This window comes from Schistocerca serialis, chromosome 4 (genome assembly GCF_023864345.2).
Source record: "Schistocerca serialis cubense isolate TAMUIC-IGC-003099 chromosome 4, iqSchSeri2.2, whole genome shotgun sequence".
Lineage (NCBI taxonomy): Eukaryota > Metazoa > Arthropoda > Insecta > Orthoptera > Acrididae > Schistocerca > Schistocerca serialis.
Genome location: NC_064641.1, coordinates 599,308,065 through 599,323,691, shown reverse-complemented (window position 1 = coordinate 599,323,691; position 15,627 = coordinate 599,308,065). Strand labels below are relative to the sequence as shown.

General features: G+C 44.5%; 1 protein-coding gene across 4 annotated transcripts in view; it reads left to right on the top strand.

Annotated features, from left to right (window-relative positions):
• The window catches only part of LOC126475374 (cAMP-dependent protein kinase type I regulatory subunit), a 268,912-nt gene that overhangs the window by 77,099 nt on the left and 176,186 nt on the right, over positions 1–15,627 (top strand). The window contains exon 1 of one of the 4 annotated variants that reach the window (XM_050103195.1): positions 9,088–9,197. The exons of the other annotated variants lie outside the window; for them this stretch is intronic. Coding sequence (XP_049959152.1) covers positions 9,108–9,197 — 90 coding nt within the window. The 5' untranslated portion in view covers positions 9,088–9,107. Of the gene's footprint in view, positions 1–9,087; positions 9,198–15,627 lie in introns of those variants that run through there. 4 annotated transcript variants of the gene reach the window in all.

Here is a 15,627-nt window from a genome sequence, read left to right as displayed (position 1 = left end):
CATTTTAGTGACCGTATAAACAAACTGGTATCTCGGGAGAAATTTGTACGGCGTCAGGATGACTGCAGTGACAAATGCGTAGACATGAAGAATAAATATGAAGAATATTAATAGAATTTGTTTTATTTGAAAAGCTTTAAGTGTTTTCACATAAATTCGGAGACATTACTTTTCAGCACGCTGTCGTAGATATCGGCGAAGGTAAAAAAGGCGCATTTTGCCAGAAAAAAAGGGAATAATAGTTCCTCAAAACGCTTATTCAGCAGACGGTTATAAACATTTGGCGAGTGTACGTTCGTGAGCAATTAAGGGACACACAGCTACATACTAGCGTGTAGCTCCCCTTTCGCACTGTTGCGAAGAGAAAACATCCAGTGAAGTGCATAGTTCCTAATTGTTCTGAAAATCAAGTAAAGAGCATAAACTTTCCGCGCAGTTCTGTAAGGGTGAAGTTGAAGGAACTTGTATACAGAAAACCGAAAATGGAAAGAAGGGAAAATGCGTGAAGCATTCGTGCCTAAGGTACCACTAAGCCATTCTCCGCAGTGGACGGAAAAGTCACAATATTGCAATATTGCTACGAGGCAATATCTTGCACCATACTTGACTGACCTACTGAATGTGAAGAGATGGAGGGGTCACATTCTGAAGTCGACAGATTATTTGTATATCCGACGCATCAGCCCTGTTAAATTGCTTGCGAAAAGTAGCTGTACAGTTCTCATTACAGAAAGTTCCTCCACAAAACATTCACGTTTTACAAAATGAGTTACTTTCTGAGCTATTTAGAGGGATAAATACAACGGTGCGTTTTTAAGGACATCAACGATGTTTTGGTTCTCTCTCTCTCTCTCTCTCTCTCTCTCTCTCTCTCTCTCTCTGGTGTTTCGTATAGTCGATTCCACAAAATTCCGTAGATTTCGTGAGGGGAAAAAATTTTTCATAAATTTTCGATGCAACAAACATTATGAAGATAAGGGCGAAGTTGAAAATGAGAAGCAGTGGATCCGTTAAGAGAAAGAGGATTCCAATATTAAACGTTGCGCCAGGCTGGAAATCGATGGACTTACGGGGACTGGCAGGCAGCCGTAGGCCCAGTTATCATACCGAAGTGATGCTGCGCTGCGCCAATGGCAGAATTGCTAAATTTACCTCTCCCCCTTTCTCCGTCCACTACGTTCTAAATTTTTCTTTCTTACAATTCTTCCCTCTTCGGAAAACTACCTTCTTCCAAATTTTATAGCTTTGCACCTACGTTGAAAAATGTATCACTGGAGTAAAATACTACTTTGATGAACAGTAGGTATTAAATACGAATTAAAAGTATCACAACGCTGAATAAATTATGGATTATACTTCTTGTGAAAAAAGTAAAAAAATCTTTTTTCGCCGTGCTGTGCTTGCACCCATGGGGGGAACCAATCGCGCCACCTCCTCGTACGACCCTGCGTAGGCGACGTGTCCATATTACTCAAACAAGAAATAAAATCTTTTTTATTGATAGTGGCTCTTTTTACCAAGATGGTAGAGAAATAGAATGGGACTTTTTTGCACTGAATATCGGAAAAGCACAATTCATACGCAATAAACTAATCTTGTCGACAGTGAATTTAGTTTTAACACCTGTCCATGTTTTCGGTGTTTCGAATTTTTTTTAAATGCCCGCGAATAGGTCGTAACATCAAGAGAACCAAATTGCGGAATAGTTTACATAATGCCGTATGGTGTGACAACTCAGCATGACGTCGACTATGGAAAATGATTGAACCGCGTTGTTTACATCGCGGGCCACAATTAACTGGTATTTGTTTGATGCGTTTGCACGCTAGCGGATCCGGAAAATACTGTGTGTTCGTATCTAACAAACGAGGTCCACCAAACATTTTTTAAATTCTGCAGAATAGCAGTGAGACGAGATTATCATATTCCTTAATCTAAGATTTTTATATTTTCTTCTACGTGGATGCACTTCCGGTTTCCGTAAGTGCATGCGAAGTACATAAATTGAAGCTTATTCTCTCCTACGTATATGCTACAAATAAATCTGTGGAGGAAGTTCAGTGGATCTAGTTCATGAATAGAGAATCCATACTTACATATGAAAACATTTATACTCTACACATAGCCTTGATAAAAGTCATTGCACGTGGACTACGCCATACTAAAATATATGGTCGCGAATGCGTGCACTGAAATACCGTGGTTTATCGTCTGTACACCCATACTCCACGGAAACAAGTAATTGACTCATTGCATTATCTGATTGTGTCGCTGCCTCGGCATTCAATTCATTGTCTGTGTGTGTCATTGTGTAGTTTGGATAACTGAAAACTGACCCTGTTAGTCTACATTGCTCATTTATAACTAGACCGGTCCAACAATTTTGGAAGTTCGCACAAAGTTTTGTGGCCGTGGGCCTGGGGACCAGCCGTTTCTAACTGCAGTAAATTTATCCGTGTTGCTAACGGCGAAACTGAAGTTCGGAGTCTTCAACGATAGTAGCTTGTAACTTATACTGAAAATAGTATTGAGCCCAGTGAACCTAATTTTTATTAGCGTGTAGACAGATCAATAAATTTTTAGTGTGCTCTTTCTCAATTCCAGTAAGATATGTTAGTTTATTATTGTTGTCCGCTACGGAATATAGTGCAAAATAAGTTTCCAGGTCATCCGTATAAAGAAACACACACTATAAGTTTCTCGCTAGAGTCTGGGTGGCTTTCTGCAAAAGTAAGAGTTGTCAACTCGTATTGCTGAGTAGTCGAGCCGTGCACGGTGGTTGTACGATGGACGTCCGCTGCCACGCACCGTGCGAATCGAAATCCATAAGCACCATAGTTTTCCTGAGATATTATCACCATTCTTCATTGCTTGCAAACAGATTTTAAGTATAAAAAATGTCGAGCTATTAACGGAGCCGCCCGCAGCTGCATGCGTAATGTTGTAGTTTTGTAATTGCGGAATTCGTGGTTCGATTCTCGCTAGACTAAACGTTTTTATTTTTTAAGTTTGTTCATCATCACATGGAAATGTTAATTACAAATATTTATTGATGATTGTCTACAAAATTAACGTATTTTAAATATTAATTGCATGAAAATGAGAAATATCATTTACACACATCAAAAAAGTTTTGCATCACCACGCTTCCCAGAACTCTTGAAAATAGACGTTGACTGTGTATATTGTATCACACACACAGACCTTTTGACTGTTCAGAGATGTCACTTAACCCTTCCATAGATTGTAAACAACCATGCATGAGCAGCACCTATTAGACCTAGGGGGTCTGACAGCCGATCAGTTCCAGTCCTTCCACCAGGCAGGAGGTATACGGCTCGTGTTGTCTCTAGTGCAACCAGGCCTAGACGATCAATACCGCGGTTCGATCGCGTCCGCATTGTTACTTTGTGCCGGGAAAGGCTCTCAACTAGGGAAGTGTCCAGGCGTCTCGGAGTGAATCAAAGCGATGTTGTTCGGACATTGAGGAGATAGAGAGAGACAGGAACTGTCGATGATATGCCTCGCTCAGGCCACTCAAGGGCTACTACTGCAGTGGATGACCGCTACCTACGGTTTATGGCTCGGAGGAACCCTGACAGCAACGCCACCATGTTGAATAATGCTTTTCGTGCAACCACAGGACGTCGTGTTATGACTCAAACTGTGCACAATACGCTGCATGATGCGCAACTTACTCCCTACGTCCACGGCGAGGTCCATCTTTGCAACCACGACACCATGCAGCAAGGCACAGGTGGGCTCAACAACATGCCAAATGGACCGCTCAGGATTGGCATCACGTTCTCTTCATCAATGAGTGTCGCATATGCCTTCAACCAGACAACCGTCGGACACGTGTTTGGAGGCAACCGGGTTGGGCTGAATGCCTTTGACACACCGTTCAGCTATTGTGGCAAGGTGGAGGTTCCCTGCTGTTTTGTAATGGCGTTATGTGGGGCCGACGTACGCCGCTGGTGGTCTTGGAAGGCGTCGTAATGGCTGTACAATACGTGAATGCCATCCTCCGACCGATAGTGCAACCATATCGGCAGTATGTTGACGAGGCATTCGTCTTCATGGACAACGGCATCGCTCTACTAGAGTGGCCAGTACGTTCTCCAGACATGAACCCTATCGAACATGACTGGATAGATTGAAAAGTGCTGTTTATGGATGATGTGACCCACCAACCACTCTGAGGGATATACGCCGAATCGGCCCTGAGGAGTAGGCGAATCTGGATCAAGAGTGCCTTGATGAACTTGTGGATAGTATGCCACGACAAATACATGCATGCATCAATGCAAGAGGACGTGCTACCGGGTATTAGAGGTACTGCTGTGTACAGCAATCTGGACCACCACCTCTGAAAGTCTCGCTGTATGGTGGTACAAGAAGCAATGTGTGGTCATCATGAGCAGTAAAAAGGGCAGAAATGATGTTTAAGTTGCTCTCTCTTTCAATTTTCTGTACAGGTTCCGGAACTTTCGGAACCAAGGTGATGCAAAACTTTTTTTGATGTGTGTAATTCATTTAAAAATGTCGGTATTACTTCCTTATATCACGATTATATTATTTAAAAATAAATAATTTTCTTTATTATCCATTCGATTTTTGGCATTTTTGTACCAAATTTCAATTTACGAGGGTCGTCCACAAAGTAAGTTCCGTTTCTATTTCCATCCACTGCAGAGCTACGATCGCAGGTCCGAGCTGCGCGGCAGTTACTCTGACTCAAGGAGAAGACATGAACGCCATTTTCAGATCGCTGCTGCCGACGTGTTCTTTGTAGTGCTTCATTATAATGTCAGCCGTATTTGAAAATGCCGCCGCGTGTGAAATCAGATCTGTGATTCGTTTTCTAAATGCAAAGAAAGTTAAACCAAATGAAATTCATCGGCAAATCTGCGAGGTTTACGGTCAAAATGCTATGAGAGATTCAGTGGTTAGAAGATGGGGCAGATCAAGTGCACGATGAAGAACAAAGTGGACCCCCGTCTGTGGTTACTGATGAACTGGTTCACAGAATTAAAGAGAAGATTAAGCACAACCCTAAGTTTACACTTAGTGCCCTTGCTATGGAAGTTCCGCAAATCTCACGATCACTGAAACTTCCTGGCAGATTAAAACTGTGTGCCGGACCGAGACTCGAACTCGCTACCTTTGCCTTTCGCGGGCTGGTGCTCTACCAACTGAGCTACCGAAGCACGACTCACGCCCCGTCCTCACAGCTTTACTTCCGCCAGTACCTCGTCTCCTATCTTCCAAACTTTACAGAAGCTCTCCTGCGAAACTTGCAGGACTAGCACTCCTGAAAGAAAGGATATTGCGGAGACATGGCTTAGCCACAGTCTGCTCACGATCACTAATTCATGAAATTGTTACTGAAAAACTGAAATTTCGGAAACTTTGCTCATGTTGGGTACCCAAAATTCTTACTGAACAACACAAAAAATAACGGATGGGCAGTGCACTTCAGTTTTTGACACGCTACAGTGAAGAAGGCGATGGTTTTCTTTCTGGGATAGTCACGGGGGATGAAACTTGGGTATCGTAAAAGTCCCCTGAAACAAAAAGGCAATCAATGGAATGGAGGCACACCTCATCTGCAACAAAGGTTAAGCCTAAGCAAATCTTGACACCTCGGAAAGTCATGTGCACCGTTTTTTGGGACAGAAAAGGCATTTTGCTGATTGGTTTCTTACCACGAGGCCAAACAATCAATGCACATGGTTACTGCGAGACCATCAAGAAATTGCGACGCGCAATACAGAACAAGCACCGAAGGTTATTGTCAAATGTGGTGGTTTTTTTTTCCCACGATAATGCCCGATCTCACACGGCGAATGTGACCAAACAACTCTTACGGGAATTTCACAGGGACGCGTTTAATCATCCTCCGTAGAGCCCGGACCTCGCTCCTAGCGACTTTCATCTCTTCTTACACCTAAAATCTGTCCTTGGTGGTCAACCCTTCAGCTGAAAGAACATGTTACCACATGGTTGAATACACAGGCGGCAACCTTCTATGAAGAAGGCATACAAAAACTTGTGCCACGCTATGACAAGTGCATGCAAAATTTCAGAAGGTATGTAAAAAAAAGTAGTTTAACTGTTGTCGATTTTTGTACAATAAACATTTTTTCTGTGTCTGTATACGTTTGTTTTAGATAACCAAACGGAACTTACTTTGTGGGCATACCTCGTATTTTGAAAATTCACGTTTTGATGCGATTAGTAATTAAAATAAGTATTTTTTATAGAAAATGCCTATATACAGTAATACAATATTTTTAGTTGATATTTCAATGACTGTATAAGGGATAATCAAAAAGTTTCCGTTCGAAGGCCGTACAGTCCAGCATCGTTATGCAAAACCACCGTGAGGATAGAGGCAATCAAGCCCACCGACACATCAGACTGAAGATACCCGTTTGTGCTGCTGGGTGAAGCAGCCCCTAACTGCCTGCTGCACATCCTCGTCCGACAGGAATCGTCGACTCTTCAAGACCTTTTCTAAGGTACCGAAGGCGTGATACTCGCATGGGGAAGGGTCAGGAATATAGGACGGGTGCTAGAGTTGGTGTAACTTCTGCCGTCCAGATCAGCCGGCGTCTTGGGTCGAATCGCGACCAGCACGGAACTTAGTGCAACATCCCACAGCGATGGTTTTCGATAAACGTGGTGCCCCATACACATTCTTCATTGTGGGATGGATGTCTACTAGTGTTTGTCCTTCGGCAGCCGAGAAAAGAATAACAGCTCGTTGCTCCTGCTTGAGCCCATTTGGTACTAACGAAACCGAAGTTTACGTTTCCATATTTACCGCACACACGTCGGTAAGACATGAATACCACACTAATAACCTTGGCTACATGTCTATGCTTATACACCCGCATCGGAGTCGCGCTGCGTTGTAAATACGCTGCGTCAACGCCTTCAAACGTAAACTTTTTGATCGCATCTGATACACCAGATGTAGAAGTATGAAGTCGGTATTTCCCTATGGATGGTGCTAGCCGTCAGTGTAGGGCCTGTGAGACCGAGTCTACAGCGCCATCTGCTTACTGTAAAGGCTGACGACGAATGTCAACAGACAGTAACCAAAGTTGCATACATCGGTATCTGTTTTAAACCCGTAAACATATCTAGTTTTGCGCCTACGAACTACGATTTGCGGACAGCATGGGTTTTCTGTTATCATTTGAAGAAAACACCTGCATAATCGCATCGAATGCTTGTCGAAGCTTTTGGAGAACTAGCTGTTGGGAAAACGCAGTGTTTCGAGTGATTCAAAAAATTCAAAAGTGGTGATTTTGACGTGAGAAACGACGAGCGCGGGAAACCACCGCAAAAGTTAGAAGACAACGAATTGCATGAATTGCAATTCATGTATGAATTATTGTATGAAGATGATACCCAAACTAAACAGGAATACGCGGAACAATTGAAGGTGACGCAAAAAGCCGTTTCTTTTCGGTTGAAAGCTATGGGAAAGGCCCAGGAAGTGGACAATGAGTTCCGCATGAACTGAATGAAAAACAGCAAGCAAATCAAAAGACCACTTGTGAAATGCTGCTCGGCAGATACAAAAGAAAAGCGTTTCTGCATCAAATAGTGGCAGGTGATGAAAAATGGATATATTTTGAAAATCCTAAGCGTGGTTCAAATGGCTCTGAGCACTATGGGACTTAACATCTGAGGTCGTCAGTCCCCTAGAACTACTTAAACCTAACTAACCTAAGGACATCACACACATCCATGCCGGTGGCAGGATTCGAACCTGCGACCGTAGCAGTCGCGCGGTTGCGGACTGAAGCGCCTAGAACCGCTTGGCCACCGCGGCCGGCCTAAGCGTGGTAAAGCACGGATGAATCTAGGCAAAACATCGACATCCACTGCAAGACCAAATCGCTTTGGAAAGAAGACAGTGCTCTGTGTTTTTGGTGGGATCAGAAGGCCGTAATCTATTTCGAGCTGCTAAAACCAGGTGAAACTGTTGACACCGATCGCTACCAACAGCAAATGATTGATTGAAATCGAGCATTACGTGAAAAGATTATGAAGAAGCCAACACAGTCATATTACTCCATGATAACGCCCCACCACACAAAGCAAAAAGGGTGAGGGAAACGATCGAAGCGTTCAGTTGGGAAATATTAGGGCATGCGGCTTGTTCTTCAGACTTGGCTCCGTCCGATTATCATCGCTGTGCAATGCTTCAATTCGTATGAAAATGTACGCTAGTGGCTCGCAGACTGGTTCGCTGCCGGAGAAGTGGGAGACATGTATAAATAGCAGTGGAGATTATTTTGAATAAAATTTTGTTTATCGGTTTCAAACAACAGACGTGTAATTATTGCAACCAAATTCCGGTTTTATACTTCTGCGCCTGGTAACTGAAATGAAATTTAAAAAAAGAAAAAAAAAGCTTAGCCAGAATAGAATCAGCGACCTCACAGCCGTCCAATCGGCGTTGTTAAATAGCGAGAATTTTTTTATACTTAACAGCGCTCGAAGCTTCAGATTTTTGAAGTAGATTCTCATCCAGTGTTTTTGAGGATTGGAACGTACTCTTCAGGAAACTGATGCCCTGTCACTGACGTTAATATTCTTAAGTATAAACAAAGCCGGCCGGAGTGGCCGTGCGGTTCTAGGCGCTACAGTCTGGAACCGCGTGACCGCTACGGTCGCAGGTTCGAATCCTGCCTCGGGCATGGATGTGTGTGATGTCCTTAGGTTAGTTAGGTTTAAGTCGTTCCAAGTTCTAGGGGACTGGTGACCATAGCAGTTAAGTCCCATAGTGCTCAGAGCCATTTGAACCATTTTTTTTTATAAACAAAGCCGAAGTAGGGCCAGTCCATAAGATCTCCTTGTGAAACAAATCTAGGCGTTTGCTGGCAGTTCTGTTAAATTCAAGTGGAGGTGTCATTTCACTCGACTGTTCCGTAAGTCACTTCAGCGATTCGTTTGGTTCGCGTGGAACAAGGAGACATCAGCCAGTGATGTTTTTTGTCGTATCGTTCACGGAAGAGGCTGCGAGAAAAAGACTGGTGTGTTTATACTGGTTGGCGCCTTCGACTGCGTCCGGCGGCGATCGGCGCATGTCGGGGGGTGCGCGCCGCGACGCCAAGCAGTCGCCGTCCCGCCGTCGTCCGCGCAGCACGACAGAGATGCCCAACAGCCGCGACCAGGTCAGCCGCCACACGTGCAGCCGCCGCGCCCGCGCGCTCGCCCGCTCGCACCGGCTCGCGACAGCGTGTGAATCTTACCCCTAGCATAGCCAAACACTCGGTGCGCTGGCCTGCCCCACTGTATGGAAACTATGTTTCACGCTAGGGTAGATTGGATACCCGTTGCGTTTAATATTAAGGTGGAGAACTCGAGTCGAACTGACAAGTGCGGATGAATGCCTTGGTTCTTGCTGCTTCACTTAGGATATCGGTCACAACTCGAATTTCGGTGTTTCTCAGAGATGGGAACATTTGTTGTGTTTTGTCATTAGTGGACGTGATAATTTCAGAGTTCAACGATGATATTGTATTAATATGACGTTATCCTTTAAATCGTGTAACTAGTTTCTTGTCATATTAGGCACGTAATCGGACTATAGGTGAAGTTTCTGTGACGTTTATGTTTAATGAAATTTGTTTAGTGTTTTTTTAACAGCTTGTCTACTACATTGAGAATCTGTCCCACTTTACCGAGTAAAATGGTTTCGCCAGTAATTATTTCGTGCAAGTGCCAGCCATTCCTTTTCTGAAACAGTTTCGTTCGATCGGTGGTAAGTTGCGATTAAATTTGATTATGTTCTGAGCTAGCGTTTTTTTCTGCAAAGTACCAATCAGTAAGCGCCACTATGCAGTGATAATACAGTTTTGAGATTAACACAGTACTAGAAGATACTCCGATAGCAGGTAATACTCTACGCTTTCCTGATTTGTGTTTAATTGTCCATCTGACTTGTGTTCAGGTCAAACTGTAGTGTTACATTACCTGAAGAGTGCTCTGAATGGGTCCTAATGGTTTACAGTGATCAAATGAATTCATCATTAATCAACTACAAGAACTGCACGCTGTTCATTTAGCTGTACAGAGTTGTAGCCGTTGGTCCTTTAGGAATCATGTGCGTTATGTGAGTCTCTATCACTACTGATAACATCGGCTTCGGTAAGTGTGTCACATGTAACTCCCGATGAGCCTTGATGATGATGATAATGATGACGATGATGATTATGATGACAATGATGATCATGAACGATGATTTCAATTCGACGTCTGGAGAAACATTAAGTAAGCAACTTCTTTAATAAGAAACATACTGACAACACAGCTACGGGCAGCTGTCGGGTATAGTCGTCTGTAGGTGATTGAACACCAAACATTATGATCGTACCGCAAAATAAAATTATGTTTTGTAAAAATTGTGAAATTTCTGTGTTATTTGCAACATGTGCAGCTGCCAGCTCTGGTTGGCACGGAATGCCGGGTCGCCCGTGAGAGGACTCCTTAATAATGTCGAGAAATCGCGACGTTGCCCGGTGCGTGCCTGGACAGTTTCTCCTTCCCGGCAAGGCCGGCGCGCGTCTGCACACAGGACTAGCATTTCAATACCCTCCAGATGACCTGCTCCACGCGCTGTTCGTCACATCCGTGGAAACGCGTTTTCGTCGTAGCAGTGCACAGAGCAGTATGGTCATATACTCGATGTTTGTGATAGCGCTGCCGATATGCCATGTGGGCTGCATTTCGCGTAAACGCAAGAGTAGCGGAAGCGTATTAGTTTGGGTCGCGTACACTTCTCTTGAACGTTATCTTACAGAGTGAGTTAAGGCGCTGAATTCTCTTTACTGTGGGGGAGTGAAGTAATCACGCTGCTCTGCAAAACTTAAGGACGCGATGGGTGAAATAACATACTAACTACTCCGTGGAAAAGGTTGGAAGTGCGGGAGCATGTTGCCAGAAGTCTCGCAGTCGTTCACAAAAAGTTGGACGTCATGTGGCGTGAGGTTAGCGTTTTATAGTGTCAGATGGGGTTGGCTCCGTAACACGGGGCACTTGCAGGAACGGGAAAAGACAGTGTGTGTGTCAATAAGCTAGCAGTTACGGTGCGCTGTAGCGGCGTGCCCCATTACAACACGGCCAGGAGACGATATTTGGGTGATAGCACACGGGGAAGAATCATCGTGAAACTGGAAGAAGGGTGAAGTGTGACGTGTGTAGCCAAGGAGTTAGGTGTTCCTCAAAGCATTGTTTCCCGTCTATAGGGAGCGTTCCGAACCACAGCCACTGCTGCAGAGAGGTGGTGATGGACCGCTGTCAAATTACAGCAGCATATGACCGCTACATTGTGCGACAGTCAAGAAGGGGTATTCAGGTACAGCAGCGGGTGCAGTTGCAACCACGTTTAACTAGACTGCAAGGCACGCAATCACTCGGTCTTCAGTGGCATGTCGACTGCATGGGGATGCTGTCCTTGCCCGACGAGCAGTACGTTGTGTTCCGTTGACACCCGCGCCGTTAACGATGGTGCCAAGAATGGGACTGCACCAACGTCGAGTGGGGTCACATGCTCTTCTCTAGTGCATCCAGAAAGGGTATCGAGCCGGCCGCTGTGTCCTAGCGGTTCTAGGCGCCTCAGTCCGCAACCGCGCTGCTGCAACGGTCGCAGGTTCGAATCCTGCCCCGGGCATGGATGTGTATGATGTCCTTACGTTAGTTAGGTTTAAGTAATTCTAATTTTAGGGGACTGGTGACCTCAGATGTTAAGTCCCTTGGTGCTTAGAGCCATTTGAACTATTTTTTAAGGGTGTCGAACATGATCATTCTGGTGGTTCAGGTGTTAGGTGTGGGGAGGCATAACGTTGCATGGGCGTACTGACTTCTAGATCTCCTAATATAGTACAATCGCAAGTCAACGTTATTGTGACATGTAGTCCTCGTGTCTTTTCAGGCGTCCGTGCGGCCCTGGCTTCATTTTTACGGGTGACTGCGCGAGCGCATCGAACTGCGCGTGTGGGGGAGCTCTTGGAACAATAGGATATTCGGTGAATGGACTGACTTGCCCTTTCCCCCGACTTACATCCCATACATCCCACATAGCGACGCGTTTGGGAGACTTATTGCAGCACGTCCCCATGCACTAGTGACCTTCCAGCAATTGTCAACAGGAAGGATGAATAGAACGCATTACCACAAGAACTCCTCACCAACCTTTGGGCCAGCACATGAGCGCGTTTCAGAGCATCGTTCGTCGTCCATGGTAATCCTACACCCTATGCTTTTTGTGATGCGTAGGTGACCACCATAAATCGCGGTGACTTCAGTGTAACTATTGGTTGCAACAGAATGTCACTTCTGTTCATCTGCTTGCGTATGTCTTTTAGTTCATCTGCATGCGTATTTCTTTTAGTTCAAATGGCTCTGAGCACTATGAGACTTAACATCTGAGGTCATCAGTCCCATAGAACTACTTAAACCTAGCTAATCTAAGGACATCACACGCATCCATGTGCGAGGCAGGATTCGAACCTGCGACCGTAGCGGTCGCGCGGTTCCAGACTGAAGCGCCTAGAACCGCTCGGTCACACGGGCCGGCTTTCTTTTAGTTACCTTCCGTATTATACTGTAGCTGTTCGTTCTATGTATGATCTAGGTGTCATCGAGCTATGTACTTGACAGTGATACATGATCCGAAAGCTACTTTCGTCCTTAAGTTTTGCTCACCAGTATAGTTTCCAATTATCATCGAGGGTACAGGAATTTCAGTTTGTATGACAGACCGAGATGAAATCAGTAGAATGTCGCGGGATGTTTCATTCATCGCTCTTGTGACCGATGACACTGCTCTACCACAATAAATATCGAACTCTTACGGGTTCTTTGACCCCTCATGTCCACCGCCAAATAGCCGTATATTAGAATTAACCATGTTGAGAGCTTTCGTTCATCATTATGGAAGTAACAATACTTTCGCATTCCTGTGTGAAGTCTTCCACATGCCACTTACATCGCGTGTTTCTTGAATACATTGCGGAAGTAGGTCCTGAGGAGCGTCAGTTGGAAAAGTCTTAAGAGCCTTATGGTTTTGGTGTATAATTACTGGCTAAGTAATATTTCGAACGTGTGCACAGCGTGCGTGACTGCGAGCAACCTGTCGCCCGGTTCCATCACGCGAGGTTTTAGGGAGGAGGATGGTGGGGGGGGGGGGGGGGGGCATGCCGCTTCATTCCCTGGGCGCGAACGGAGGAGAGTGTGCGTATATTCAGCGAAGGGGCAGTGGCAGATGAAGCCCCGGAATAGCTACTTCAATTATTCTAGCGCTCTTTTAGTACCCTGGGTAGGTGTGTTAGTAGTGGGGTTTGGTAGCAACTTCCCTGTGAGTCATTATTGGTTGAGATATAAATCAGCATTGGCCTTCATTGGCTTTTCTTTGCGACTCTGTAGCAATGTGTAGCGGAAAACAGGTATATACCCGGTTTTTAAGAACTAAATACGTTTCAGTTCACCAGTATCCAGCGGTCTGCTGGAGTAATCACTATAAACCACTCTCAGCGTAGTGAAGGAATCACCAACGTAAAAGTTAGTTTTGAACATCCTGTTAAAATATGCATCAGTCGTAGATATATTACCTTTCAAATCGAAGGAGTTTCTGTACTTGCTGTGCTAATTAAAATTACTCTGCAGTAGTGATAACATTTCTATGTTGCCATGTTCAACTCATTTTTACGAGAGCATAGTGTGTGACGTATATGAAGGTAACCATCCATAGTGAATGTACCGTATATCGAATATACGATATGTTGGTGTGTTATTTGTCATAAGCTAGTCACCGTAACACTGGAATACACCCTGATGCCGTACCCGCCGCGGAGATCTTTTTCATGGCCATTTGTTGCTAATGATCGACTTCATTCACATTGTCTGGTATCACACAGTTTACGTTAAAAAGTTGCAAATAATAACCACACCATTAAAATACTTATTTTGCTATATATATACGCACGCAGCCATTTGTAAATGTGGGCTGGAGCGCATTGTAATGTGCGGAGCGATGTTAGAAGTGTTGATTGGCGTTTATTACTAGAAATGATCCCAGGGATCACCCGAGGATCGAATCCCGAGCCATACGATTTGTTGTCAAACAGATACCAATGTGCAGTCATGTAGTCGCAGTTTGTTCATATAATTAGGTTACTACACATCACTATTCGCAGACAAGGAGCTGTTTTCACTAGCACAACTCTCCAACCTTTCTTTTTTTTTTTAAAAAAAAAAAAAAAAAAAAAAAAAAGAGCTGGCGCGGAATGGCTACTGCTACAGTTCCTTGCAACTTTTGATGACTCGATAGCGTATCGCATCGTCAATTGCCGGTAAGCTGCCTGACCTGTTAGAGGCTGGTGTAAGCGGGGTAATATTTGTCGCGCGTTAAAACGTTTTTGAGGCGGTCGACGAGCGGATTTACGCTTTACGGGCGCCATTAATAGCTTGTACCTCGCAACGCGAGAGTAGGCGGGCCCATGCATCCTCTTTAAGCGCCAGTCGTGCCTTCTTTCCCGCATCGCGTGTGCTGCTCTCATCGGTTTCTGTCGCCTCGCGTATTTACAGCGTTGCTGCGGCCCGCCGTTCCTTGGGCATTAACAGTTTACAGCATACCTCCATTAGACATTGCAACTTAGGACAGCGAAGGCTGAGGGGGACATGTTTCCTCATTTTATGTTCGCTATCGACGTCGTGTCGTTCAATATCTTGCATTCGTGAGTGTTCGAACTTTATTATACTTCGCAAGCTAGGGTGACCTGCAATTAATTCCTGCATCCAACTGCTATTTGAAATGGTTCTTGACTTACGTAGCAATTTGAATTTATCCAAGCGTATTTCTTGATGCAGTAATCTTGTTCGTTGGTGGCTACCACATTCATTCCATTTATTGGAAAGTGGAGTGCCTTTCCGTCTATGTTTTTTTGCCATGTCGCTTGTGATTTAGGGAAGCCACAAGAGTGCTAAGTCGGAAGCCTGTTCTCCGGGTAGTGGCTGTTGGCAAGCAGTCGGCAGCGACGAATTTTTATTTATAATCTGTTTGGCAGACGTCCGTGCCTGAAACTCGTTATGAAATGTTGCTGGAAGTGGGTGAACGTTATTGATGACCTGCATGCCTGAACTTACATATACACAGTAGTGAAAATTAGTATAAAGGCAGGGTTCCTACGAAAGTTATAGTCGAATTTATTATGAAAGTAGCAGATACCTGTAAGACATAAAAAATCACACCCGAATTACGTAGTTTCTTATATAACACGAATAATAAAATGTGTTTGCATTTCCTGGATGGAAGTTGGTATACAGGCACTCACTGTCTTGGTATTGCACTTATAGTGCAATAGTCCAACCTCCTGTCTTCCTAATTACATCAGTTGATTTTGTTGGGGTTTGTAGTTCTTGTAGTAAAATTGTCGCCCATTCTTCTCGTATCACCCTTTTCAGCTCACATACGGCCACGAATTGCCTTCCGTATGATAAACACTCCGCGCAAGTATTCTCCAGAGGTTTTCCGCGGTGTTCAGATACGGGCTATGTGCAGGCCAAGTCAAGAAATTAATACCTTTATCTTCTAACCACTTTTTG